At 38.3% G+C, this 25,787-nt stretch overlaps 1 protein-coding gene across 2 annotated transcripts in view; it reads right to left on the bottom strand.

Moving 5' to 3' along the window:
* The window catches only part of LOC116307805 (uncharacterized), a 48,585-nt gene extending 22,798 nt beyond the window's left edge, over positions 1-25,787 (bottom strand). For both annotated transcript variants that reach the window (XM_031718125.2, XM_089027416.1), the window contains exons 1-20: positions 25,029-25,787; positions 24,906-24,951; positions 19,514-19,747; positions 18,572-18,805; positions 17,474-17,782; positions 16,440-16,705; positions 15,271-15,400; positions 13,384-13,559; positions 12,694-12,840; positions 11,079-11,223; positions 9,525-9,779; positions 7,719-7,874; positions 7,182-7,325; positions 5,472-5,719; positions 4,643-4,763; positions 4,056-4,298; positions 3,443-3,730; positions 2,682-2,789; positions 1,872-2,183; positions 654-1,022 (exon numbers count right to left, since the gene is read on the bottom strand). In XM_031718125.2, the coding sequence (XP_031573985.2) occupies positions 654-1,022; positions 1,872-2,183; positions 2,682-2,789; positions 3,443-3,730; positions 4,056-4,298; positions 4,643-4,763; positions 5,472-5,719; positions 7,182-7,325; positions 7,719-7,874; positions 9,525-9,779; positions 11,079-11,223; positions 12,694-12,840; positions 13,384-13,559; positions 15,271-15,400; positions 16,440-16,705; positions 17,474-17,782; positions 18,572-18,805; positions 19,514-19,747; positions 24,906-24,951; positions 25,029-25,052 (3,955 nt within the window). In that variant the 5' untranslated portion in view covers positions 25,053-25,787. The remainder of the gene's footprint in view (positions 1-653; positions 1,023-1,871; positions 2,184-2,681; positions 2,790-3,442; positions 3,731-4,055; positions 4,299-4,642; positions 4,764-5,471; positions 5,720-7,181; positions 7,326-7,718; positions 7,875-9,524; positions 9,780-11,078; positions 11,224-12,693; positions 12,841-13,383; positions 13,560-15,270; positions 15,401-16,439; positions 16,706-17,473; positions 17,783-18,571; positions 18,806-19,513; positions 19,748-24,905; positions 24,952-25,028) is intronic.

Here is a 25,787-nt window from a genome sequence, read left to right as displayed (position 1 = left end):
TCATCGTTAGAACTTTAAAACATTTTGGCTCTTGAATGTATTTTAATTTTTAATACTAAACACTATCCATTATGAGAAATCAAATTTACAATCAACATTGTGGAAACCTTGAGTATAATTATGATGCATTTTTGATGCTGTTTGTGTGGACCAGTTAAAATTTGTATATATGGAGCCTGGGGTGACGTCACAGTCAGTAACACATCGGAAGTATAAACCTTCATGACTTAAACACGCGCAACATTCGAATGGATAAATATTTCACCATTCAACTATAAACTTTATGTAGAATCATTGCTGAAAGTATTGCATGAGGGGTTAGGTGCACTTTAAACCAAGAAAAATTATTCTCAGGAGAATGACACTCGGTCTGAAATTGCAAAACATTACGCCCAAGGTAAAGAGGTCTATATGCAAAGAATCTCACTTTAAAACTGCATAGTAAAGTGAGACCTTTTATTTTGTTTAGACAGCAAATGGAAAGAGCGCGTGCGCGCTAGTTGACGGCGCACGGGAGTAGGGTAAGGCGAATTGAAACTGCATCCGGTTTCTAAAAATAGCCCGACCGGGAACTTACGTCCGTGTTCTATTTTTTGTAATACCTGTGATGCGGGCGAATTTGTAAATAAATATCCTGAAAAGAGTTCTCTTACCATGGAAAAAACGGAAGATTTCATCGGCCTCTTGAGATGTTAAACCCTTGCACCATATACCTATTTCATCAAACCAGGCTACTGGAGCAACACTTTGCTCACCAAGATAAATACTCGTATCAGCAGCTCCTGTTACGGCACACCCAAAACATATGTCGTATTCTATGTCAACTGGTTTGCCATTTCGAAATACAACGAGCGAATCTGCCGGAGACGTCCAAGAGATCACCAAGTGAGACCAGACGTTTGAAGGACAACGAAAGCGATAGCTAAGCCTTTTGTTATTAGCGTTTACCATAATAGACAATTCCTCTGAGGTGCTGTTGGGGTGTGAGATCTGTAAACGGGAATCGCCCTTATCTGAGTGACCTGGATAGAAAAGAAACCAAAGTTACTTAAAAAAAACGAACATTTCTGTATTTTGACTGATGAATGTATATAAGGCACAAAGGTTGGTGTTTCGGGAGAACACTTGTCTCTCACGTTTGGGGTTTTGAGTTCGATTCCTAGACTCGGCATCACATGTGAGTAGTGTTTGCTAGGTCTCTCCCTTGATTCGAGGGGGTTATCTCTGGGTTCTCCATCTTTCCTTCCCCCGCAAAATCTAAGATCAAATTTCAAAGTTCAAATTCTATCTGTGAGTTAGCCGTGCTTTGACTTTGATCAGTCCAGCAGCTATTTCAGGGTGTCGATAAAATTTGAACAAGTTTTTTTAATTACACATTTTGCGCACCGCAATAACAATTTTCTTTTTCATAATGGGTGAACAAATTCATGGTTCCGCTCCCCGTAGCTGCCGTTGCTATGTCCCACAAGCTCAACAAATTAGCTAGAATATAAATAAAATTCATAATAATAGAATTCATTCGCTAATTGTAAGAAAAGAGCGGGAAACATTGATTTTCGAAAATGGTACACGCGTCTACCAGAAGAACCGAAAAGAGCGGGAAAAGTGGATCGCCTTAATCAGAAGACCAAATTTTCTGGAAATTTCCGATAGGAATGATGCATACCATTTGTTATACAGCCGGAATTTTTCAGTGTACCATTAAGCGGAAGTCGAAATTCCCGCGTTCTTCTGCTGGTAGACACGTGTACCGTTTTACCGGAAATAAAAATTTCCCAGTCTTTTTTTAGTTGGTAGGCGCGTGTAGCATTTACCGGAAGTATATACCAGTACCGGAAGTATTAATTATTAGCCAGTGATTATATACTTACCGATTGTAAACAAAGTCTGTCTGTCTGCTCCCGCCTTCGTTGCATACTTTATCCACAGACTAACAGATAGACCAGCAGACGAGTTGTCGAAAATGCAGGTATTTGCGTAGTCACCGAGTGTCACGCTTGCAGTTCCATCCAGTTTGATAGCTTTTCTACTAATGCCGTTAGGAACTGCAACAGAGCCAGAACTGACTGGAACACTTCTTTGTGTTTTCACATCAAGGATTTTAGGGTGTTCATCAAAATTCCAATATGTGTCGGGGCTGCGATCATAAGAATCGAAGATGCCCAAGAATGCTTGGGGTTGACCTGAGTCAAGAAAAAAGGATAAATTAGTAGATAAGTAGGTCGTGAAAAGAGTTTTATCGGAGTCTGCTATTGTTTAACAGCTGTTTATTTTTTTGTACTCTGGTAATTTACAGTGAGAGTAGAAATTAAAGTAGAAATAATTGCATGATGAAAGAGCACAGCTGCTTAAAAATAGCATAAACCAATCGAGCTTATTATGCAACAGCTTATTTGTCAGTTGTGGTGTACTCAGAATGGCTTCAAAGACTCAAAGACTGCTTGTTACCTATCAGTGGCATAAAAATATTAGCCATTTGGAGGTCGAGAAAAAACTGGGTCGAGTGGCATTGCAGTGCATTGTGGGAATTTTTTGGGAACATATTTCCAAGATGGCGGGTATTTCGTTCACTAAAACACCCCCAAAATGCACTGCAATGCCACTCGACCCAGCTTTGTTCTGAAACTCGAATGGCTTATCAAGTGCAGATAAATGAAGTGTCTTTTTAGCTTTGGACTTACCTTTCAAACACGAGTGTATTAGACGGTCGGAATAATCGCATTCGCACTTTGCATTTGTTTCCTTACACTTCCAGTCCGGCAACGCGCACCATTTATCGCATGGAAAATCTGTGGATTAAACTAAAATGGTTAATAAAAACTCTGAGATAGCATTGTTTTTACCTGGTAATTTGTCAAGGTCAAAAACCCATTCAAATCTCATTTTTTTAAAGAATTCATATCTGTAGAGGTGACAGGCAATTTTTCCATGATAATAAAAAGCCATTTAAAAAAAGAAGCCTAGCCGTAATGTTGGTTGACATAATGAAAGAAAACAACACCCATTCTCGTGTGTAAAGATATCCAACATGGCGGCTATGACGTCACATGCTTGCACATACTGATCTTGAACAAAGGAAACCCCAAATGCTTTACATTCAAGGAAATGACTAGAGGCTAATGGAACCGTAAGGTTTTCAAAGTTAGACCCTTGGCAATTTAAGTTATAATTTTATTCAGTAGCTTCAGACAGTAACACAAAAAAATATAGCAGCAGAAAAGCGAAGGTGACAGATATGCCACAGCAAAGCGACAAGACATAACACGAACAAGAAATAAAGAGGAAGACGAATATTGAAAGTGAATTAATCTTGTGTTTTTTTCCACCGAACGAATTTTGTTTGGTTAAAAAATATTGTTACCCTTATTTTGAAACAGTATATAGACATTTGTTTGAATTCAGGGGGTAGATTATATGACAGTATTCTTGCAATTAGGTGTACCTCCTGGGTAGAAGACTTCTAACTCGTCTGGGGTAAATGACGAAGTTCCGGTGAGATAACTTGCATCACTGACGTTTTGTCCATAGTCTTGCCCAAGATTTGTTTTCACCGTGAAGCTGCTCGTTACTTCTAATCCTTGACCAAAATGCGGTCCATTGGCACTATTGATTAGTATAGCTCGAGAGCGAGAAGAAGGTTTGATGGGAAAGACCTTCGGAGTGGACGATGGGTTTGTCAACGAAAATATAAAAGCCTTGGAGCTAGCAATCTCATATCCTGTGCTGGGATCTAGGAATCATTATGAAGTAAAGAACGTTAAACGACATCAGCGACAAAATCAACAATAACAAAAACAAAATGACAAAAACAAAAACAACAATTAAATAGAAAGAAAAAAAAGAAAAGGGAAAGGGAACGGAAAAATACAAAATGAGTGGAAAGTAAAAACGAAAAGGAAAGTCACGAAGAGACGAAGAAGGAGAAGGAGAAGGAGAAGGAGAAGGAGAAGGAGAAGGAGAAGGAGAACGAGAACGAGAACGAGAAGGAGGATTGGCTCAAAAACTGATGACACCTTTGCCTACTACGTTTATAGCTTTTATAATCAGTTTCAAACCTTTGTCTGGAGAACCTGCCCAATCTCTATCACTGTACGCGCCAAAAATGTATTGATCCTTCTTGCCAACTACAACGGTTGGTCCCCTTTCTTTGCAGTTTTGCCAAAACCCTTCCAAGGTATCTTGTCTGGATTTTATGAAGCACGGTTTCCAAAAGGTGTTTGGTGCACCTGCATACTTCAGCATGTTCATCAGATATCCGCCTTGCTTTAACACACCAATGACTTTAGATTCAGCGAATCCTGAAGAGAGCGGGAAAGAGAAATGGATGGTTGAATGAGTCGAATAGTGAATTGATCAATGGAGAAACGAAAAAGAAGAATGAAAATGGAAAATAGGTGGTGTAAACATAACATACATAGGTGGATGGATGGATGGAGGAATGGAGGGATGGATGGATGGATGGATGGATGGATGGATGGAGGGATGGGTGGGTGGATGGATGGATGGATGGATGGATGGATGGATGGATGGATGGAGGGAGGGAGGGATGGAAGGATGGATGGATGGAGGGAGGGAGGGAGGGAGGGAGGGAGGGAGCGATGGATGGATGGATGGATGGACGGACGGACGGATGGATACCTACCAGTGCTATAGGTGGGGCTTGATACCGGAGGGGTGGATTCACATCTTTCAACTCTAAAGTGAAATGAATCCACAGCGATATCACCTTGGAAACCATCTCCAACAACACCTTCTATAATTATCTAAAATCATATAATTAAATACATTCAGTAGTTATATAAAATAAATGTCATAAATCTTGCTTTCTGATTGGTAAGTGGCACGTGCTTTATGAGAGCACACAGCACGAGCAGCACTTTACTTTCTTTCTATGCTGTCATTCGTATACAAAATATTTAACCAAATTTCTCTTGCTTCTAATACTTCGTTCGTGTGTTCTTTTCATTGTCACGTGTCTTAGAACTGCACTAATTGCACTGCGTTTTTATTTTTTCATTATAATGAAGAAGAAGGAGGAGAAGAGGAGAAGAGGAGAAGGAGGAGAACTTGGGTCGGCAGCACGTTTGCTTTGGCACGTTTACTTCGCGATACAGGTATTAGGGAAATAAAGATATGGGTAGTGCACTTCCACGTCACTTCTGGGGTCTCGCGTTTGATTTCTGGGCTGATGTGGACTTTGATCAGGCCAGACTTTGTTTTTGAGTTCGATAAAATTGAAGTTCTTGGCACACGGAGTATGAGCCGACGTAATTCGGTTGCGAGAGTATCAGAGCTGGAAGGGCAAGCACTCACGAAAATCAAATCCCCAGGTAGCCCAGCAAAATAGGAAAACACGATTTTTTTACGTCAAACTTTGGGTGGGATAGGGGCGGTCTCCCTCGCCTCTCACCTCGCTACTCCCCTGCGCCGTATTCATGTATAATTCTCTTATATAATAAGAAAATCCCTACCTTAAAAGCCCTTGGTTGTGACAGTGAAATATTAGCTTGATGCCATCGATTTCCCTGGTCACCACCAAGTCTCCAGACAAGTTTCGTTTCTCCATAAAAATCTCTTGCGTAGACATTCAACCTGCCAACATTCTGTCCCCACATGTGATACGCAAAGCTAAAGCACTTATAAGCGCTAACACGGTGGTAACTCTCAACAATGGCATTGCTGCCTTCAAAGGCATCGCTAGCTTCCAAATAGAGAAAAGCTGTCGGGGAAAAAGCAGCAAGTTCAGGGACCTTATTATTTATTAATGAATCAATTAATCAGGAACTTATTAATTATCAGGGATTTATTATTAATTAATCAATTAGCTCAGGGATCTTATTATTTATTCATTAATAAATTAATCATCAAAGATTTCAAGGGTGCCAGTTAACGATAGTACACTCGCCTCTAGCTTAATCTGTAAGTGGTCTCGGGTTTATAATCATATATGTTCAGTGGCGGATCTAGGGATGGGTTTCGGGGGTTGCAACCCCCCCCCCTATGAGAACCATCGTGATTATTATTATTATTATTATTATTATCATCATTATTATTATTATCATCATCATCATCATCATCATTATTATTATTATTATTATTATTATTATTATTATTGTTTTCATGACAACACCAACAGCATCGCGAGTTTTATTAAAACAGGGGTGCCGAACACATTTCGCTCGCTTTTTTTCTATGTGCCGTGTGGGACCTGAAACAACCATGCTCGCCTCCAGCAAATAATCATTATCATAAGTTTCTCAAGGTTTACTCAAGGTTTATTCCCTTCTCAAAATTCATTAATAATGATGATAATAATAATAATAATAATAATGATAAACTTTATTACCGCGTCAAAATATTTAGCTATAAAGCTAATTGAAGACACGAAATAAATTAATAATTAAATATAACTAAAATATAGCTAAAAAAAAAGAACAATCAAAATAAAAAAGATAAATAACTAAATGAATACTGATAATGATAATAAAGTTCTATATAGATATTCATTCTGCTAAATCACTGAAGCTCAGTTCGATCAGGGTGTTAGCCATGCCCTGACTTTGTTTAGCCAAGAGGTTGTTTCAGGGTTCGATCTGTTAGTTTGCCGTGCCCTGACTTAGATCAGCTTAGAGGTTATTTTAGTGTTCAATCTTTTAGTTAGCCGTGCTAGAGGGTCCTGAAGGGGTAAAATGGAAGCTGGGATTCGCCTTTTCAGTTGGGCTGGGAAAATGTGATTTTATGCACTGGAAATGTACCCTGGGCTCCAGAGGTTCTATTCGCTTTTCCCGGAACATTGGACGATGCCGGAGCGAGAATACAATAACCTCTGGGCCCCAGGGTACTGGAAATGGGATTCACAAAAAAAAAAAAAAAAAAAAAAAAAGAATCAAAAAAAGGGAATGGGATTGAGATTTAAGCAAAACATAGGCTGGGACTATGGGATCTGGTCAAAAGAGGGTTGGAAAAAGTGATTAGGACCTACATTCAGGACCTTAAAACGTAAAACGTCATGCCGTAATTTTTAGGTTCGGCGTTTGGGGGCTCAAACAAAATAGCGGATTTTTGAATTCGCCATACCCCCCCCCCCCTTTTTCTCGGAAAATCCTGTCTACGCCCCTGTCTACGCTCCTGACCAGTCTATTTAGTGTATTAAAAAATTTGAATCAGAAGCATTGATTTACCTCCGCCTTGTGAGCCTATACACGGGCCTGTCCCGTTTGGCTGACTTCCTGTACAACTTTTTAGAAGATTCCAGCCTTTGTTTAAATAAGGAACCGAAGCAGACCCTACATGAGGAGTATCCATTTTGAAAACAACAGGACCATCTGTGAAAAAAGTCAAAATATTTAACAAATAGACATCAGTTTTTTATGTGATGTCTGTCCTCTTGTTGACGATAAATTGCGTCATCACGTTGTCAAAGTAGTGTGGATCCACGAGGCAAAGCCGGAGAACCCGGAGAAAAACCATCCAAAGAGTAACGAAGCCTAGATCTGACTTAATAAAAAAAACTTAGATATTATAACGACCATAGGAATAAAAGATTATGATTGGCCGAGGTCAAGTGCGATGCTAAGTCTGCTCTTTCTTTGCCATAGATGAGATGCAATGTATACTCTCTCCTGATTGGTTGAATGCAGTTTTCAATCTACATAGTGATTGGTTAACTTTGTTAAAGTGGGCCCAGTTAGTGAATGTTTACGCTGTAAAATACTTACCGGCAATCTTGTCTAGATCAGCTTTCAAAGCATTTTTATCGCTGGTGGTTGCCCTCCAGACTGTGACGTCAGACAGTTGAATATTTTCAGGGTTGCTTGAATTGAACGTAGAATGGTCAATAGTCACAACTTGGAATTTGCTTGTAGGAAAATCACCTAAGAGAAAAAAGTAGTCCTCAATTAAGACTCTTATCACTGTTTTCAGACCCTCAGTCATCGGTTGGATTTTTGTTTGATTTTCATTCACATTCTTCGTCATCGCGGCCATGTTGGCGATATTTAAAAAAAATATTTCCAGTTGCTTCCATAGTTTATACCCCCATCCTGGCCGCTATGTCTTTGTCATTGCAAATCAATAATTATTGAATCTTTTTAAAGATGATTCGCAAGCAAATGAAATAATACTAAAGAGAATGGCGCGCGGTTTGAAATATTTAGAGCTATCGGAATTTCATGAAGAGTACTGATGCAAAAGAAGCTAATGACTTCCGCAGTCTATAAACTTTAAAAAAAAAAGTGTTTGCATTTCGTAAAAATTTTCATTTATAAAGAAAGTTGGCAAGCAGTTTTTCAAATGACGAGCGTGCGCAAACGTTTCCTGTGCAAGTGATTCCCATTGTTGGACTGCATGTGAGCTACGCCATATTATATTTTCGGAAAACTATCGGTTAAAGTAAAGAATGCACAAGTATAATAATATAAACACTTCGAAATTCTACAAAATCTCACTGGAACACAGAGGAGATTCCAGGGCTATCCCAAGCGCCTTTGCAAGCTTATTGTTTTCTTTGGTTTCAACCGCTTTATGTGCATCTCCTTTTAATGATACTTGTGCTACTAATAACAGTACTAAGGTATAGGTGGGCGCCAATGACGCCATTTGTTTTGATCAAGAACATGAAATTCTTGGAAATTCAAGCAATAAACAAACAAACGTCAAAAGTGGCAAGATCCTATCGCTTTGGAAGATATCTGAGAATTTGAGGACAAATCTCTTGATGGTTTTCAAGTTAACCTTGTGAAATTTGACAGTAAATGTATGTTGGTGTTGGCAAGTTGTTGCCAACCAACCTACATTTACTGCAAAATTTAGCAACTTTACTTTAATTAATTATATCTCCTGAACTAATGAAGCAACTGCTCTCAAATTGATAAATATTATCAACAGTTATGACTTCTTGATATTTCTTAAGTCCAATCGTTTATGGCTCAAAAGTTGATTTTTGGAAATGTAACCAGTACGCCCACCTATTGCTGTAGCATTTGATGAAGACATTATTCACTAATGTGGCAAGTAGCCAGTTGTAGGATATGTACTGAACCTTAAGTACTCCAAAGTACTGCAGTATTTTGACTAGTATCTCTACATTTCTTGAAGGATTTCTGAAATAGATATCGCTAAAAGGTGACATGCACTCTAATTAAGTACAAATGATTTTTTTTTTATAACTCCAATTTAAGCTGTTTTAATGGAAAATATATCTCCACTCGCAATGCATGATGGGATAACCCTGGATCATTTTCTGACTGGAACATAATATTCTACACAAAAACGAGGCTAATCATGAACAACAAAGAATAAGCCTGAAGCGAGATGACGTTTTACCCCCGTCTCTAGACCATAATCATTTTCACACTGCTTTTGTTCTTTAATTATGACTATTGTACCTGTATTCTCTAAGGAATCAAAAATTTTAATATGAAAGAATTTTAAAAACTATTATGGTATAGAGTCGGGGGTAAAACGTCATCTCGCTTCAGGCTTATTAGAAACTGACTGGTGCATTTATGCGAAAATATTCTTACTGTTTGTTTTCACTGAAGGTACTCTGGCTTCTTGATCATTCTCAAACAAAATCCCATCGTTGGTATCTATAACAGTCCAATAAGTAACTCGGGTCCACTTTGCAAAGGAAACTGGATTTGAACTTTTTTTAATAGAGGTTTTGGTCTTAGTAACGGCTTTGCCTTCGAGGGTTGAATTGTAAACTGACACTCCAAATCCAGCTTGGCCGAAGGAAAAATTACCAGTGGACACTAAAGTTGTAGGAAGCTGATAATCTAAAGGAGATAAATAACAACGTGAGAGATAACTGAAACCGCGCCCGCCTCGCACCAGTAGGACCTGGGTTTGAGTCTTGCCGGGCTCGGTGTCATACGTCAGTAGAGTTGCTTGTTGGTTCTCTCCTGTGCTTCAAGGGTTTTCTGGGTTCTCTGGCTTTCCTTCCTCCGCAAAAATCAACTTCTGAATTCCAATTGGAATTTCAGTGGACGAATAGAAACTCTGTAAAAATTTCACTGCTAAATCCCATTTATTTTAGCAAAGATGTAAAAGAAGATCCCAGCTATTGAGCTATCAGTTGTACACGTAGCAAAGATGTAAAAGAGATCTTAGCTATTGAGCTATCAGTTGTACACGTAGCAAAGATGTAAAAGAGATCTTAGCTATTGAGCTATCAGTTGTACACGTAGCAAAGATGTAAAAGAGATCTTAGCTATTGAGCTATCTGTTGTACACGTAGCAAAGACGTAAAAGAGATCTTAGCTATTGAGCTATCAGTTGTACACGTAGCAAAGATGTAAAAGAGACCTTAGCTATTGAGCTATCAGTTGTACACGCAGCAAAGACGTAAAAGAGATCTTAGCTATTGAGCTATCTGTTGTACACGTAGCAAAGACGTAAAAGAGATCTTAGCTATTGAGCTATCTGTTGTACACGTAGCAAAGATGTAAAAGAGATCTTAGCTATTGAGCTATCTGTTGTACACGTAGCAGGAGACGCAAAAAAGATCCCAGCTATTGAGATATCTGTTGTACACGTAGATAAGTGCTTAGAAAAATGAATAAAACTAAATCAGTTTTTTACTCCAAGATCCAAGTCTTATCAAAGTGAGAATTTGGCATCTCTAAAGGAACATACAATATGGGATTGTATTGCCACAAAAGCAATGGCCGCACGGTTTAACTCCACACATTTCTTTATAGGAACCGGGCAATGAACGGGGTCAAAATTTCAAATTTCACTAATATTTCAACATTTCTGGACAACATAATATCCAAATGATTGAAACATCTGGAGGAAGTAAAGCACAACCAAACAAGCCCAAACTCAAAAGAATGTCGCGCCATGTTGTTTTAGCCCCCGAAGCGCCGAACCAAAATGATTAGACTAAATATATATAAAAAATAAAAAAAGACCGAGATTATGTATTACGTTTTATTTTTACGTAAGTAAAAAACAAAGGATTGATAATTACCATATAAATCCCCCACCCCCCCTCCCCCCCACCCCCCCCCCCCCCCCCCACACACACACACACTTCTGGTTGTCTTAGTTGGTACGCGTGCATAATGACTTACTTTTGTTTGAGACAAAACCATAGAGTTCAGCTCTCATTGCTACTTCATCGTGAGGATAAATACGAATAAGTCGTGCAGCAATTGGGGGTATTAGCTCCAACTTCTTAACATTACTGGTGCCAGAAAGTTCAGATGTATCAAACATCTAGATTGAAAAGTAAAAAAAACGGTTAATATATCACGTTGGTATCCAATAAATGAGAAAAAACATTTTGAGTGAAAATATTCTTCCCAGTGGGTGCACTCGGGTGGGTAATATGACGGGGAGGTCCGACGTATTTTTTTGGGTTGACAGTTTTCGTTCCCGGTATTTTTTTGGGCCAAGAGACCAGCCACGTATTTTTTTGGGTCTTGAAATGAAACCCGTATTTTTTTTTGGGTCGTCACATCTCCGAGTTCGATTTTCGTATCAGAAAATTATTTGAAGAGCCTGTTGAATTCAAGAAATCAGTTTTGAAGTCTTGTATTTTTTTGGGTCAGAAATTTGGATGCCATGTATTTTTTGGGTGTAAAATTTCAGGTTTGAGTATTTTTTTTGGGTTGAAATATGAAGCTCCGTCGGACCCCCCCCCCCCCCCCCCGTCATGTTACCCACGCGAGTACACCCCCTGGGATATTCTTACTAACGATATAGAAGCTTTGCCTCATCACGTCATGGCAGCCATGACAGGATGAATACTTGTGATGAATGAATTCTCTCATGTAAATCGGATTTGATCATGCCTATTCAATTGTTCCTGCCTCCTGTCATGGCTGCCATCACGTGATGTACAATTCCTCTTTACCCCTAGCTTATATTTCAAGATTCTCAGGGTACCACCACATCACTTAAAATCCCATGAGATATAAATAACAATGACAGAGCTTCCAAGTTGGTTGATCTAACGAGAGAAGCTAATGAGGAATGCTTTATTATCGTCAACCAACATGGCGGCTATGACGTAACATGCACAACCTTAAAGAATAAAACGTCCAGGGTCCTTAATACTCTTTATGAACACCTTGTCTGGATGCCAGACACAAATGTTCATACTTGGTGTATCCGTTTTGTAAATCGAATTTTTCCATAATATATAATAAGCGCACCCATAGTTCTTTTCGCCGTTCGCCGTTCTCCGTTCGCCGTTCGCCGTTCGCCGTTCGCCGTTCGCCGTTCGCCGTTCGCCGTTCGCCGTTCGCCGTTCGCCGTTCGCCGTTCGCCGTTCGCCGTTCGCCGTTCGCTCTTCCGTAAGGCAACCTTTTTTGTAATAAGACTATTTTGTTATCACTAAATGATATAATCACCGCGAGAATTAATGACATAAAATTAATTTTTACACTTCTTTCTTACACAGTTATTCTATACATACCCTACATATCTTTAGCAAAAGTCGGATCGAAATGCTTGTTGATCGCTGATTGTTTTGAAAATCCCGCGCTCTTATTGGCTTATTGTCACAAGGATTGTGACAAAGTTGTGATTGTTTTCCACGGGAAAAAATGTGAAGTGTTGGAAGATTAATTAAACCATTTTTTCCAGAAAACTCATTAAATACTCATTTAATACACTAGTAAAAAGTCCTTAGATTAAATAGATTCAAATTAGATAGATAGCAACTAAAGAAACTGTACTTACATGCTGAAATTGTCTGTTCCCGTTGTATGGCAGAAAAGCCTGGTCTTCTAAAGCGTATTCTATCTTAACTTTCTTTGGGTGATCCTCATCTTTAGCGCATCTTTGAATTCCAATGGCTGTTACCGTTGTTACTACTAGTAGATCAATCTGAAAGAAAAGAATTCGAAATCTGAGAAGATATGTTGGTAATCTTTTGTTTGTGTAGTGAGGCGGTAGTAGTGAGGCAGCACTACTAGTAGTAGTAGTGGCAGTACGTAGCAGCGTTAGCGATGGTGGTGGTAGTAGTAGTACTAGTAGTACTAGTAGCAGTAGCAGTAGCAGCGTTGGCGATGGTGGTAGTGGTAGTAGTAGTAGCAGTGATGGGGCTGTAGTGCTGGTGCTAGTGGTTGTGGTGGTAGCAGTGGTAGCGATGACCATATTGGTGTTGGGGTAGTAGTAGTAGCAGTGATGGGGCTGTGGTGCTGGTGCTAGTAGTGGTAGTGGTTGTGGTGGTGGCAGTGGTAGCGATGACCATATTGGTGGTGGGGTAGTAGTAGTGGTTGTTTAGAGAAGGGGTGGTAGTGGTTATGGTAGTAGCTGTGGTTATGGCAGTGGTAGTGGTCGTAGTGGTAATAGTGTTGTTAATAATAGTTATCAAAAGCAAAGGCAGTATGTAGCAGCAGCAGCAGTAGCAGTTAAACTTAGAATAACCTGTAAATACGCGTCAGCGCTGCTTTTCCAGCATCCTTTCTCTCCGAGGCTTTGATTTGCACGACTAAACCAGGCACTATATTTATGAGGCTTATCCGGCTCTTTTATGCTTGAGGCTGTAATTTGATTATCAAGGATAGCACCGCTTTCCATGCCAAGAGCAGCATCAAATGTTTCTGGTTAAGAGCAAAATAAAAAAATAGTTTAGAAAGTATGTCTGTTTAGCTATTGTGCCGAATCGGACAATGGACGGGGTCTAATTTTTAAATTTCACGAAATTTTGCGTGTAGTTTTTTTATTATTATATAGACAAATCCACAAAGTAAAACTACGCAAGTTAATCAAAACAGGTCCCGGAAAACATCGCAAGTAACGTCAACGATATCCTCACTAGTGAAGATATGGAAAATACAGTCAATTCAAAAAACGTTGTCGTCGACCGGCTCAAGCCTACGCGACTGGACCGAAAGGAATATGGGTAAAATTCACTGAAGCGGTTAAATATTCGTTCTGAATTAATTGTTCCCGCTAGTAATAAGATAATGGCGAGAAACAATCCATCAAATGCATGTCTTTGGCTTTAGGGAAAGAAAAACAAAGTAGTTATGATTCAGTTCACAATTTCGAAAATGTGAAGGCATCAAAAAAACGTCTCCTTCAACACTTCCCGCTCGCCTACAAAGGTTCGTGCTGTAAACCAAGCATAACTAGTCAGATAAAATTATGGAGTCAACTCGGCTTCAATGATTACTACCCAGAGTTCCTTTCGGTCCAGTCGCGTAGGCTTGAGTTGGTCGACGACAACATTTTTTGAATTGACTGTATGTTACTCTGGTCCCCGATGTAGTTTGTACGAAAAATACGAGTGGCGTATTTCCCAGTAAAACGCGCATGTCTATATAATAAACTAAAGTACTTCTCATGTTTAATACCTACTGAGTGGCTATTAAATGCTTCCTTCAAAAACAAGCAAGGACGATTTTTCTCTCTCGCAAAACAAAGATAATGTATAACTAGGGGCGACTGTTTGTTTAATGTTTGTTTGCTGTATGCTGCTTTCGTTCAGTTCGCGTCTAGAGGTGCTAATGTCATCTAACTTGTTCTTTCTTCAGGTACCGGACACACTTTAGTTTATGTAATGGGATACTTCGAGGATACCGAGACCATCTGGCAAGGCATTGTGGGTTGTGCAAGGGGCAAAACCAAACTGAAAGATGGTGAATATAATGTAAAGTTTCGTGTTTTGTCTTTCTTTCATGAGTAAAAGTGATCGATGTGTCGTCTTTGGCTGTTAATAATACTGGCAATATAAAGAAAAATAGATCATCAAGTAGACGCCCCATAATGCCTTGCTTAATTCACAATGGCCGCCGTATTGTCGAAGTAGTCTAAGGTATTCAATAAAAACAACGAAAGACCCCAAGTTTTTCAATTATACGAAGGATACACTAGTTTTCCTGTATATGCAGAAGGACCCATACAGGTGATGGAGTAAACTCTAATGTCCCGCGCCTTTGTTAAACAAAGGAAAACGGAAGACTTATCCCACACTCAAGAACTATCCCACTTCATGTAGATAGATCAATTTTCGTATGACTGTGAAAAGCTCACGACACGAACACGATCGATCATGACACGGCAAGGCATGCACCAGCCCAATTACATTGCACGAGAATTCACTCTCCATCCAATCAAATGCCTAAAGCATGGCATGAACACGGCGTGGACACGGTTTACCCAATGTCACGGCACTGCCAGTCCAATCACATTGCGCGAGAAAAAAATCCGCCAATCAAAATTCTAGAAAACATCACAGTCGCGGCAAGGCACGCATTCGGCACCGACTTTTTCACAGTCATACGAAAAGTGCTCTAAGATTGCTTTTACCTCGATCACAGCCGTAAATCTCAACGGCGAGCTTACAGCCTGTCTGACTGAGAACAAACTTAATTGCTGATGTAGAAATTGACGAGAGTAAAGCGTATCGTACAGTCACGTTTTCTTTCAAAACAAATTCCTAAAAATTGGCAAAAACAGAATAGCTAGTCAGTCAGTCGGTAGTTAGTTAGTTAGTTAGTTAGTTCGAGCGAACTCCAAATAAAATTAAACAATATAATTCTATTAATTTTTGTCTAAGTATATTATCTTATATTATTATGTTGTGGTCTACTGTAGATTAGTCCCCCTGCATTGATCGTGGATTTTTCATTTATCTTATTTTATTCATATATATTTTTTCAACCTGTATTGGATCTGCAACTTTTTCTCTTGCTATATCATGTGTTTATTTTTATCTGATTTATTTGGACGACCCACCCTTTTAGGGCCACCCATCGTTTTTTGTGTGATACATTATTTCTGGTGACCCATCCTTTTAGGGTCACCCATCGTTTTTTGTGTCATACATCATTTCTGGTGACCCACCCTTTTAGGGCCACCCATCGTGTTTTGCGTTATACATTATTTCTGGTGACCCACCCTTTTTGGGCCACCCATCGTTTTTTGTGTGGTACATCATTTCTGGTGACCCACCCTTTTTGGGCCACCCATCGTTTTTTGTGTGATACATTATTTCTGGTGACCCACCCTTTTAGGGTCACCCATCGTTTTTTTGTGTCATACATTATTTCTGGTGACCCATCCTTTTAGGGCCACCCATCGTTTTTTGTGTCATACATTATTTCTGGTGACCCACCCTTTTAGGGTCACCCATCGTTTTTTGTGTCATACATCATTTCTGGTGACCCATCCTTTTAGGGCCACCCATCGTTTTTTGTGTCATACATCATTTCTGGTGACCCACCCTTTTTTGGGCCACCCATCGTTTTCTGTGTGATACATTATTTCTGGTGACCCACCCTTTTAGGGCCACCCATCGTTTTTTGTGTCATACATCATTTCTGGTGACCCACCCTTTTTTGGGCAATACATATTTTTGGTGACTAACCCTTTGTGAGTGGCCAACCCTTTTTTTGGGTGATATCGAATTTCTGGTGACCCACCCTCTTTTGGGCCCCAAAACGTGCTGATTAAGATTATTCTGTCATAAGTTGTACCTTAGGAGAACCATTCTCTTGGTAGTCTTGCTCATCGCCGTTGGCATCTTCATATGTAATATTAAATTCAGCACAAGATTGAGCACGGACAGCAAAACCAGTAATAAAGGAATTGGCAGTCAGCTGGACTTTTAGATAGTCATTTATAGGCGAAACAGTATTCGATTTTAGCCGTACATTATCTTTTTCAAGAGTACTCGAAGAGGCACTCGTCAAACTTGAGTTCTCAATTCTTCCACTATCCATGCCAAGACCACTGGAACATTCTTTAAAAAAACACACAAAATGTTTAGAAATTTGACAAACTGACAAATTTTCTCCCCACACTCTTCTCCCCAACAAATTTGTTTTTTACCGATACGCCGGCCATCTTGAATTCTATTGTTTTAATTGAGACATCATGGGATGGCCGCCACCCGCTTAGCTCAGTTGGTAAGAGCATCGGTCTGTTGTGCAGGAGGTCGTGGTTCAAGCCTCACTAGACCAATACTCAGGGTCTTAAAATAAATAAAGCCTTAAAATAACTAAAGAGAAGGTTCTGTCTTTGTAATGACGTCTGCAAATGGTTAGACCTTCACGTGGCTCGGATGATCACGTTAATGGCGATACCTTCCCTAATTAACCAGAGATGTTAAGAGAGGACCACAGGTTTATTTTCCGAATCCTTTTTCTCAATGAAAGTCTGTAATTTCTCTGTACGAACAATGGAAAATCTCGAGCTCCATTTGTACTGAAAATTCAAGCAAAATAGCTGCTCCCGCATTTGTTGTTTGTAATTGTTGCAAAATATCACGACACCTGATCACGTGCACTTGTTTATTTTCACGATTATTGTCACGTGCAACTTGTTTCCTGACCGGTCGGGATACATTTAGATTTAGCTAGTGTCACGTGGTCATCTTTCAACCAATGAGAGTGTTCGTTATATCGGAAAATTTCGTAGCTATATAACAAAATTATTTATTATATTAATATTATTTATCATATTATATTATTTATTATATTAATATTTATACTAAGTAATATTACATTACCCATGTAAAAGACTTCCATAGCTGACAGAGCAAATTTGTCGCTACCAGCAAGAAGGGTTTTCGCATCATCTGTACCCTTTGTATAGCCGTTTGGTAGATGGTAGTCTGTCCCAAGGGCATCACAGTTCGAATTACCATCTTGCTGAGGGTTGCTTCCAATCACCAGATCACCATTACCAAATATAGGACCGGAGGCAGGTAAACTCTTTATGGCATTATCTTTGAAATTCAAAGTTAGGATAGGTAGTGTTTTATTATCGACGTTTTTCAGCGAAAATAGGAAGCCTTTATCTGCATACTGAGAAGCACCTTTGAAAAAAGAGATAAGGTCAAAACAATAGCCATCTTACGGGACCAGATTTAGAGTAGTATCAAGTATCAAGCTTTTAAAACGGATATCTGAAAGTGGAGGGGTTATTTACCAGTAGCCATCAGCTAAGCCAAAAGAATTGGTTTCCTATTTTGGACCATCGAATTGCTTACTATCAATCACGTGACTTTCTTGGAGTTGACTGGGGTAGGGGGGGGGGGGGGGGGGGGGGGGGGCAAACAAGCGGTTGACTGAGGGGCAACTAGCGGATGCTAAGTCAAAACATGTCAAAATGAGTCCTCAAACTATTGTATTTGACTATTTTTACGACATGAAACCAGAAAACAAGAGATCAAAACAACCTCCTAAATTCTACAAGGCATTAAAAAAGAGCTATTACAGGAAGTGACGTCTATTGATAGCAACCTATTATAAAAATATCAAAATAGGCCTCTAGTATTCAAGAGTGACCAGTTGCAATGACAAAGCTTTGTAGCCCATAGTAGACGACGATAAAAAAAACTTTTTTGAAATGGGCAGGTCAAAGTGAAATGAATCGACCTTAGAAAAAAGAAAGAAAACGAAAGTACAAATTTTCCTTGTATTTCAAGTATAGTTCTTTTTGTGCGCACGAACTGGAAAATGAAGCAAAAAATAAATGAAATGCAACTGAGAATGGCTTGCTTTTTGTCTTTCGATCGGTCAAGAAATGAAAATACTGTATTTGAACATAGTGGGCTCTCTGTGGTTAAACAAGAGTTATAATAAAAAAAGAGTGGTTGGCTTACCACCCCAGTCTGCTGTCGTAAAGCCTCCAAATATAGCATCATCGCGTATTTTAAAAAGCGACACGGTCGGGCCTTTATTGTCACATTTGGTATGGAAATCTACCATATTCCAGCCATGATGCCTACTGTTAAAACAACTTAACCATCTAACATTGTTGGGAGTTTCTGTGCTGAGGTGCTTGAATAATTTGGTATGATACTCTGTGTTGTCAGCGAGGATATCAGATATAAAACCTATAGAGAATCGAAAAAAAGACGCAATTTAAATAAGCTACAATCGTTGCCAAATGTATTGGCACGATAAAGGTTTTTCATACAAAGATGCAGCATTAAATCACGAGAACACTACCCTCTCCCTCCCCCCTCAATCTTCGGTGTGCGAACACATTTTGGCAGAGATTGTATCTTCTTTTGTTGCTGTTTTTCCCTCTGCCTCTCCCCCTCCCACAACCATAAATCTTAGCGTTAAAACAAAAAGAAAAAACAAGCAAAAAACAAAAACAAACAAACAAAACAAAACAAAACAAAACAACAACAAAATGTGTCGTTATAGTTAAATAGGCCAATTATGCCTTCTCAGGATCTTGCTTTTCTTGCTCTCATGTCTATCTATTCATTCGTTCATATGTACTTTCTTACTTTCTGTTTTCTATTCATTCATTCAATCATCCATTTTGTTTCATTCATATATTCATTCATTTTATTCATTCATTCATTCAACCACCCATCCATCCATATTCATTCATTCATTTATTCATTCGTTCGTTTATACTCTCGTTTTCTTGTCTTTATTTCATTCTATTCTTCCATCCTTTTTTCTTCCATTTTTCCTGATTTACACACACATACCTTTTATAGACACTCCCGATACCCCCTCTCCCTCTCCCAACATACGGCTGACCAATAATTAGCAAAGCTGTTTTCACCACAGTCACCACCTACCTTTGTATCTCATCCAGAACTGAACACCAATGACATCATTGCAATCAGAATTTATATTCCTTATACAAGTTTTGCCAGTACTAGTAGAAGTATAGGCAAGGCTTCTTTTTTCTACAGAATAAACGCCTTGTTTCAGGTTGGTTTCGAATTCTTTCTTCCATTTTATTCCACCGTATTTTGCAGTGTCTCCCGAAGTTATATTATCTGTCATCAACCGCGCCAGCACATCTACATCTTTAAATAAAAAAGTATTGTGTAATGAGATGGACATTCTTATGAAGACGGCGTTCCTGGGTACCAGGGAACATTATTACGAAACCTTACTTTCATATACACCTATTACAATAAACGTCGTCATCGGAAAAAGGCGATAGGCAATAGGTCATTCCGACATGGAAATGGTTTCGTTCAATACAAACAACATTGAATCAGTCTTAACACTAAGGTCCATGATCTTGACGAGAATAAGAAGCAGAAACACAAGTCATTCCAGCTATTCTCGGATCTTGGAATGACCGATCTCACATCGCTTTTCGCCTAATTGCCTGTCGTCTTTGGCGATGACAAATATGAAATAGGTTTATACACTCAATGGACTACTATGACGATGCGGCGGCCATTTTGAATCACATTATGGGTCTTCCTGGGGGCAAATACACAAAGCTTTGCTACAATAATGGCGTATATTGATATTTATGGTTAACAGAAAGGCAAATTGACAAGAGATGCATTGAAATAAGTGGACAGTTCCAAAACTAAGAAAATTTCTCAAATAACGTGGGACCGTCATTTCAGCATCTTTGTTTTGTTTTCCCCCCTGGGCGACCCATAATGCCTTGCGATTCAAGATGGCCGCCGCATCGTCGAAGTAGTCCATTGCAAAATAATTGTCGGGTTCAATAACATAGGACATCACACCGCCTTCACCCAAAGTGATCAACGGTTATATACACACACATTCATACCTATATTACCTATATATACCTATTAAAGAATTAATACAAAGAATTAAGGGCGGAATGCAAACCTCGATAATAGACCTTTTTTGAGTTCCAAATAAGCCTGAAGCGAGATGATGTTTTACCCCCGTCTCTAGACCATAATCTAGAGAAATATTTATTTTTTTCTTTTACCCATTCATTTACAACTTACAAAGTTAGAGAAAGTCAGATTATTTTACTCCCAAAAAGAAGTTTAAAACGGCTAATATCATCACGACAATTCCTCTGAGAAGGGAAAAGTTTTTTTTTTTAGAAAAAAAAAGTTTAATCTAAAGCAAGCAGCTACTCAATTTCTCACAATTTTTTTTTGTGTTTTGAAAAAGGAGATTTAGACTAAATAAAGACATCATGAATATCATCATTATGGAAATGTGAGAGCATTCACGTCGTATGACAATTTTTATGACGTATTTTATCAATATTTCAGAACACTCCATTCCAATTAAGCTTGAAGCGATATGACGTTTTACCCCCGTCTCTATACCATAATCCTTTTCACACTGCTTTTGTTCTTTAATTATGACTATTGTTCCTGTATTCTCTAAGGAATCAAAAATTTTAATATGAAAGAATTTTAAAAACTATTATGGTATAGAGTCGGGGGTAAAACGTAATCTCGCTTCAGGCTTATTTGGAATGGAGTGTTCTTTGATTACAGACTCATTTACACAGGGTTAGCCTCATATCAGTGTTGAAATATTCACAAATACCAATGGTAAAGTAAAGAATGCACGACTTCACCAATAAAAACACTTCTTGAAATATTCTCAGGCAAAAAATCGAGGCTAATTCTGAGCAACAGAGAATTAGAAACAGGAGTATTGTTCACGCCACCTTCTACTTATGCAGAGATCACGGAGCAAAGACGTAAGCACGGGCGAAATTGTCCGATTTCATTATGACCTCACATGAAAAACAAACCTTTGTTTTATCAAGAAGAGATAACTAGCTAAAAACTAGTGTGAGCTGCGTCGGTGTTTCTAATGAAACAGTAATGATAAAAAGGTAAACTATACACCGTGAAAAGATGAAAAAACTTGCTGACGTTTCGGACGCTAGTCCTTCGTCGGAGCTTACTAAGCAACGTGCAGGATGCAACATGCAACATGTAATGAAACCCTCGCCAGCCTTTTTCGAAATAGCAATAAATTGTAATAAAGATAAACACCGGTTTATGAAATGTATAAAAACAAGATATGTCTGAGCTATCAATGCTGTAGAGTAGGCTTAGTCCAAATTCGTATTGTGTTTTGAAACGCAAAATTTTCAATTTTTGATTCTTATTTAGAAATTATGAACAGAATTATAAACCTGCACGTCTATGCTTTTAATATTTAATTACAAATAGACCGTCTTTCATAGCACTAGTTGCTGTTACGTAAACTGCCTATTGATGTTACTATGCCAAACAGAGATCGATTAGCTGATGGAATTTGGCAACTTCTGGAACTTGGCAAAAACTATTGTGATAAAGGTTGGTAAATTAGAGCAGTTTTCAAACTGTGAAAAGCTCGCCGCACGAAAGCCGTCGCATCACGGCAAGGCATATACCAGATCAATTTAATTGAGTTAGAATTTGAGTTGGGTCGAATTGAATTTGCCGTGCATTTTTGGATTATTTTAGGGGACGGAATATATACTTATTTCAATAAAGTTAGTCACCAAAAACCTAGAAAGCTGTGATCGCTGAGAATCATGGGGAAATGTTTTATATCCAACAAGTAAAGCTTTTGATACAAACTGTAGCAGTTGAGGATGCTCAGAGGGGTTAACTTGTAACTGGTAGAAGATCTCAAGTCCATCAACAGTTATCAAGCGGTTGAAACATGTAAAATGTATCTATCCATAATCCTTGTCGGTCTCACCTTTGTAGCTTTTCAGGTGACTAACTTTATTGAAATAAGTATATGCCATTTTGGAAACTATCAAGTCTCCTAAAACAGGTCAACAATGCACTGCAATAACCACTAGACCCAGTCTTTCACCCATTCATTTACAACTTACAAAGTTAGAGAAAGTCAGATTATTTTACTCCCAAAAAGAAGTTTAAAACGGCTAATATCATCACAACAATTCCTCTGAGAAGGGAAAAGTTGTTTTTTTTTTTAGAAAAAAAAGTTTAATTTAAAGTAAGCAGCTACTCAATTTCTCACAAATTTTTTTTTTTTGTGTTTTGGAAAAGGAGATTTAGACTAAATAAAGAAATCATGAATATCATCATTATGGAAATGTGGGAGCACTCACGTCGTATGACATAATTTCTTATGACGTATTTTATTAATATTTCAAAACGACACTCACTGACCAATCAGAGCGCGCATCATTCAATAATAACGAACTTTGAACTCACATTAGGCGATCTAAAACATTATGTTCTTCCATTTGAAAAAATTATATGAATAACTAAAAGTATTGAGAAGCTACGTTACATAACAAGATAGAAAACGTATGGACATGCTCGTAAGCAAATTAGTCAAAAACATTGATCTTCATTGAAAAATGTGCAAATTTGAATTTAAAACTTGCTTGTTTAAAAATTGTCTAAACTTAAACTCAGTTCATAAAAACTTGAGCGAATTTGTAGTTACTTCATTGATACAGCATACAGCAAGTATATCGACCGGGGGAGGAGGAGGGGGGGGACTCCGGGAAAAAAGTACCGGGGATGCTCGTCGTATCTCTTAGGGGTAAAAATTCGCGATTTGGTATCTTTTAGGGTGTTAAATGCGAATTTTTGAAAATCAGCATTTTTTGGTATCTCTTAAGGCCTATTTACACGGCACGATCAGCCACGCCCTTTTTTAAAGACTTCCGGTATCTTTTAGGGGTCTGAAAATTTCCGACGAGCATCCCCGGTACTCCCCCCCCTCCGGCGTGTATCGTCAAATATAATCGGAGAAAACGAGTAATCCTTTTTCATGCTGAATCTAAAACGTTCTTGAATTCCTCTTTAAAATCATACACGGACTGTATAGCGGCTGCCAGAGGCACCTTCACATTGCTTTTTCAATTCGACCCTTTTGAGCTGTGCCACTTCTGTATTTGCGGTGGTGACTAGCAATTAACTCAGCTGTTTTAACTAACTTATTTTAATAAAGTCTAATATTTGACATAAATTATCCTAAGGGGGTCTTAACCTATTCAAGCCGCCAGAAATGTTGCTAAATTTAACTCCAGTCCCAGTGATGAACCTTGGAGAAATCCTATGCTAGGGTTCCTATTTATAATCCTCAGTCATTTAAATTCAATTCCCAATGCACCGCAGTTCCAGAAGCAAATTTACAATCGAATTTGAGCCCTCTTCGGGACCATGCCGTGCGCGGACTCGCGCGGCTTTCCATAAACGGCCATTATAAGTTAGATGAACTATTAGAGGATCCACTTAAGCAGTTTACCGAATCTTTTATTGCTCCTAAATTTCTGAGATTAATGAATAGCTTTCTGCAAAAACGATCGCAATAATAATCGGATCATACATTTGGACAACTGAAAATAGTAGAATTTGCAGAAACATTTCGATGACGCATGTAAAAATATGTTTTAAAATAAATAAATAAAAACAAGACATTTATTTTAATAGATGCGAAAAAATTCTTAATTTTGGAAGAAAAAAGCAGCATGGATTTTTTTAAACTACAAGTTATGAATGTCAAAACCGAAGTGAATTATTTTTGGGGAAAAGTTTTCTTGTAAAAACTCCTCGCACCGAATGTTGCACGGATATATTGTTTTTAATGGTGTATTAGGGTCCTTTATAGAGTAATGGGTATATATTCAGTTGAATAATTGCCTAATTATCACTGATAACGGAGTAAAAAAGACTAAGAATGCACAAACAAAACTAAAAATTGTAAAAATTTAAACCTAAATCTAAAAGGGAAAGGATGAAATTTGAGTGAAAACTTAGGACTGTCTTTCAAATTTTTTGGGACCCCGACATTTCATAAAATTAATTTTTATTTTATTTTACTGTATCTCTACTTTTTTCCTTTTTGTATTTTTCACTGGTAAAATAACATCGCCATAACCGTTTTTAAGCGGATTACATGTACATCTTAAGAGTTAGCTTTATGCAAAAACGATGAAGCTAATGATTATTAGCTTATATTAGGTATTTTGAAGTCTTAGTGTTTTCTTTGTGAGAACTATTATACAAAAAAAGGAAAAATTGCAATATTTTTCTTTTGTGGCTTCTAAGTTTACAAACCTCAAATTTTTCCCCCAGAAAGTCAATTCATTTTCGTCCCAAAAAGAAGCTTAAAAAGTCGAGCTTAAGTATATCTACTAAGGCGGAATAATTCCGACATGAAAATTAAGATCAATAATCTGTAGTTATGCTATATATCTTTACTTTATCAAAAAGTCAATTGTTATGTCAATAAATCTCTTACTTGCAAATACGTAGTTCACATTCCATGCTCCAAGAATGATTACCAACTGAAAATAAGAATCGAGATGTCAATGATTTTAAAAGAATCTTCGTAACTTTAATATTCAAGAAACCACGGACATACCTTCAATATGATCACACATGCCATTGCTGGCGATGAAAGAAACTCTCCTTTTCTTGTTTAGAAACTCCCCTAATTTTTGTACACTTTTTCAACGACGTTGATATTCTTTCGTGCGAAAAATCGAGAGAACAATTTTCCAACTTGTTTTCGGTAGGTCTCCTGAACTAGAATATTCACCTTATGAGACCAGCTGCCAATGGTAGTCGCGGAAACCATGTTTGTCAATTCCTACGATTGTTTTCCCTCTTTAATTATTTAACGAGACATAAAATAGCTTTTTTTCCCACGCCATCAAATAGGTTCTAAACGTCAAATTCCAACCTCTTTCCTTACTAGAATCTTGCTTTTCTGTTCCATTCTGGTTTGGGTAGTTTTTGTCTTCACTTTTTAGCATAAGAAAAGCGAAATTTTGAGTCTCCCATGGTCTAACTACTTCACTAAGCAGCTTCAGAATGAATATAATTCATATTACTAATTATAGAGCTTTACATCTTTGACAAAGTAGAAAATTGCCATTCTGAAACCGGTCTATCGTGGTTCGAGTAGTCCCCCCCCCACTTTAAAAGAAGTGTCCGCGACTGATCTAAGTGGTAGAACTGCAGCTACTTCACTAACCAACTCGAAGCTCAAAAAAATTTCTATTACTAATTAACAGAGTTTCAGAACTTGCGTTTCTGAAACCGATATGCCGTTACAACAAACATTCACCAAGCCGTTTCGATAACTAGACTGTTTCTTCGGAAATTGAAGTGCGGTTCC

The sequence above is a fragment of the Actinia tenebrosa genome, unplaced genomic scaffold (genome assembly GCF_029948245.1).
Source record: "Actinia tenebrosa isolate PJP-AT-01 unplaced genomic scaffold, QUT_ActTen_1.0 PGA_scaffold11__36_contigs__length_13525064, whole genome shotgun sequence".
NCBI classification, from domain to species: Eukaryota; Metazoa; Cnidaria; class Anthozoa; order Actiniaria; family Actiniidae; genus Actinia; species Actinia tenebrosa.
This window is presented reverse-complemented; position numbering and strand designations above follow the sequence as displayed.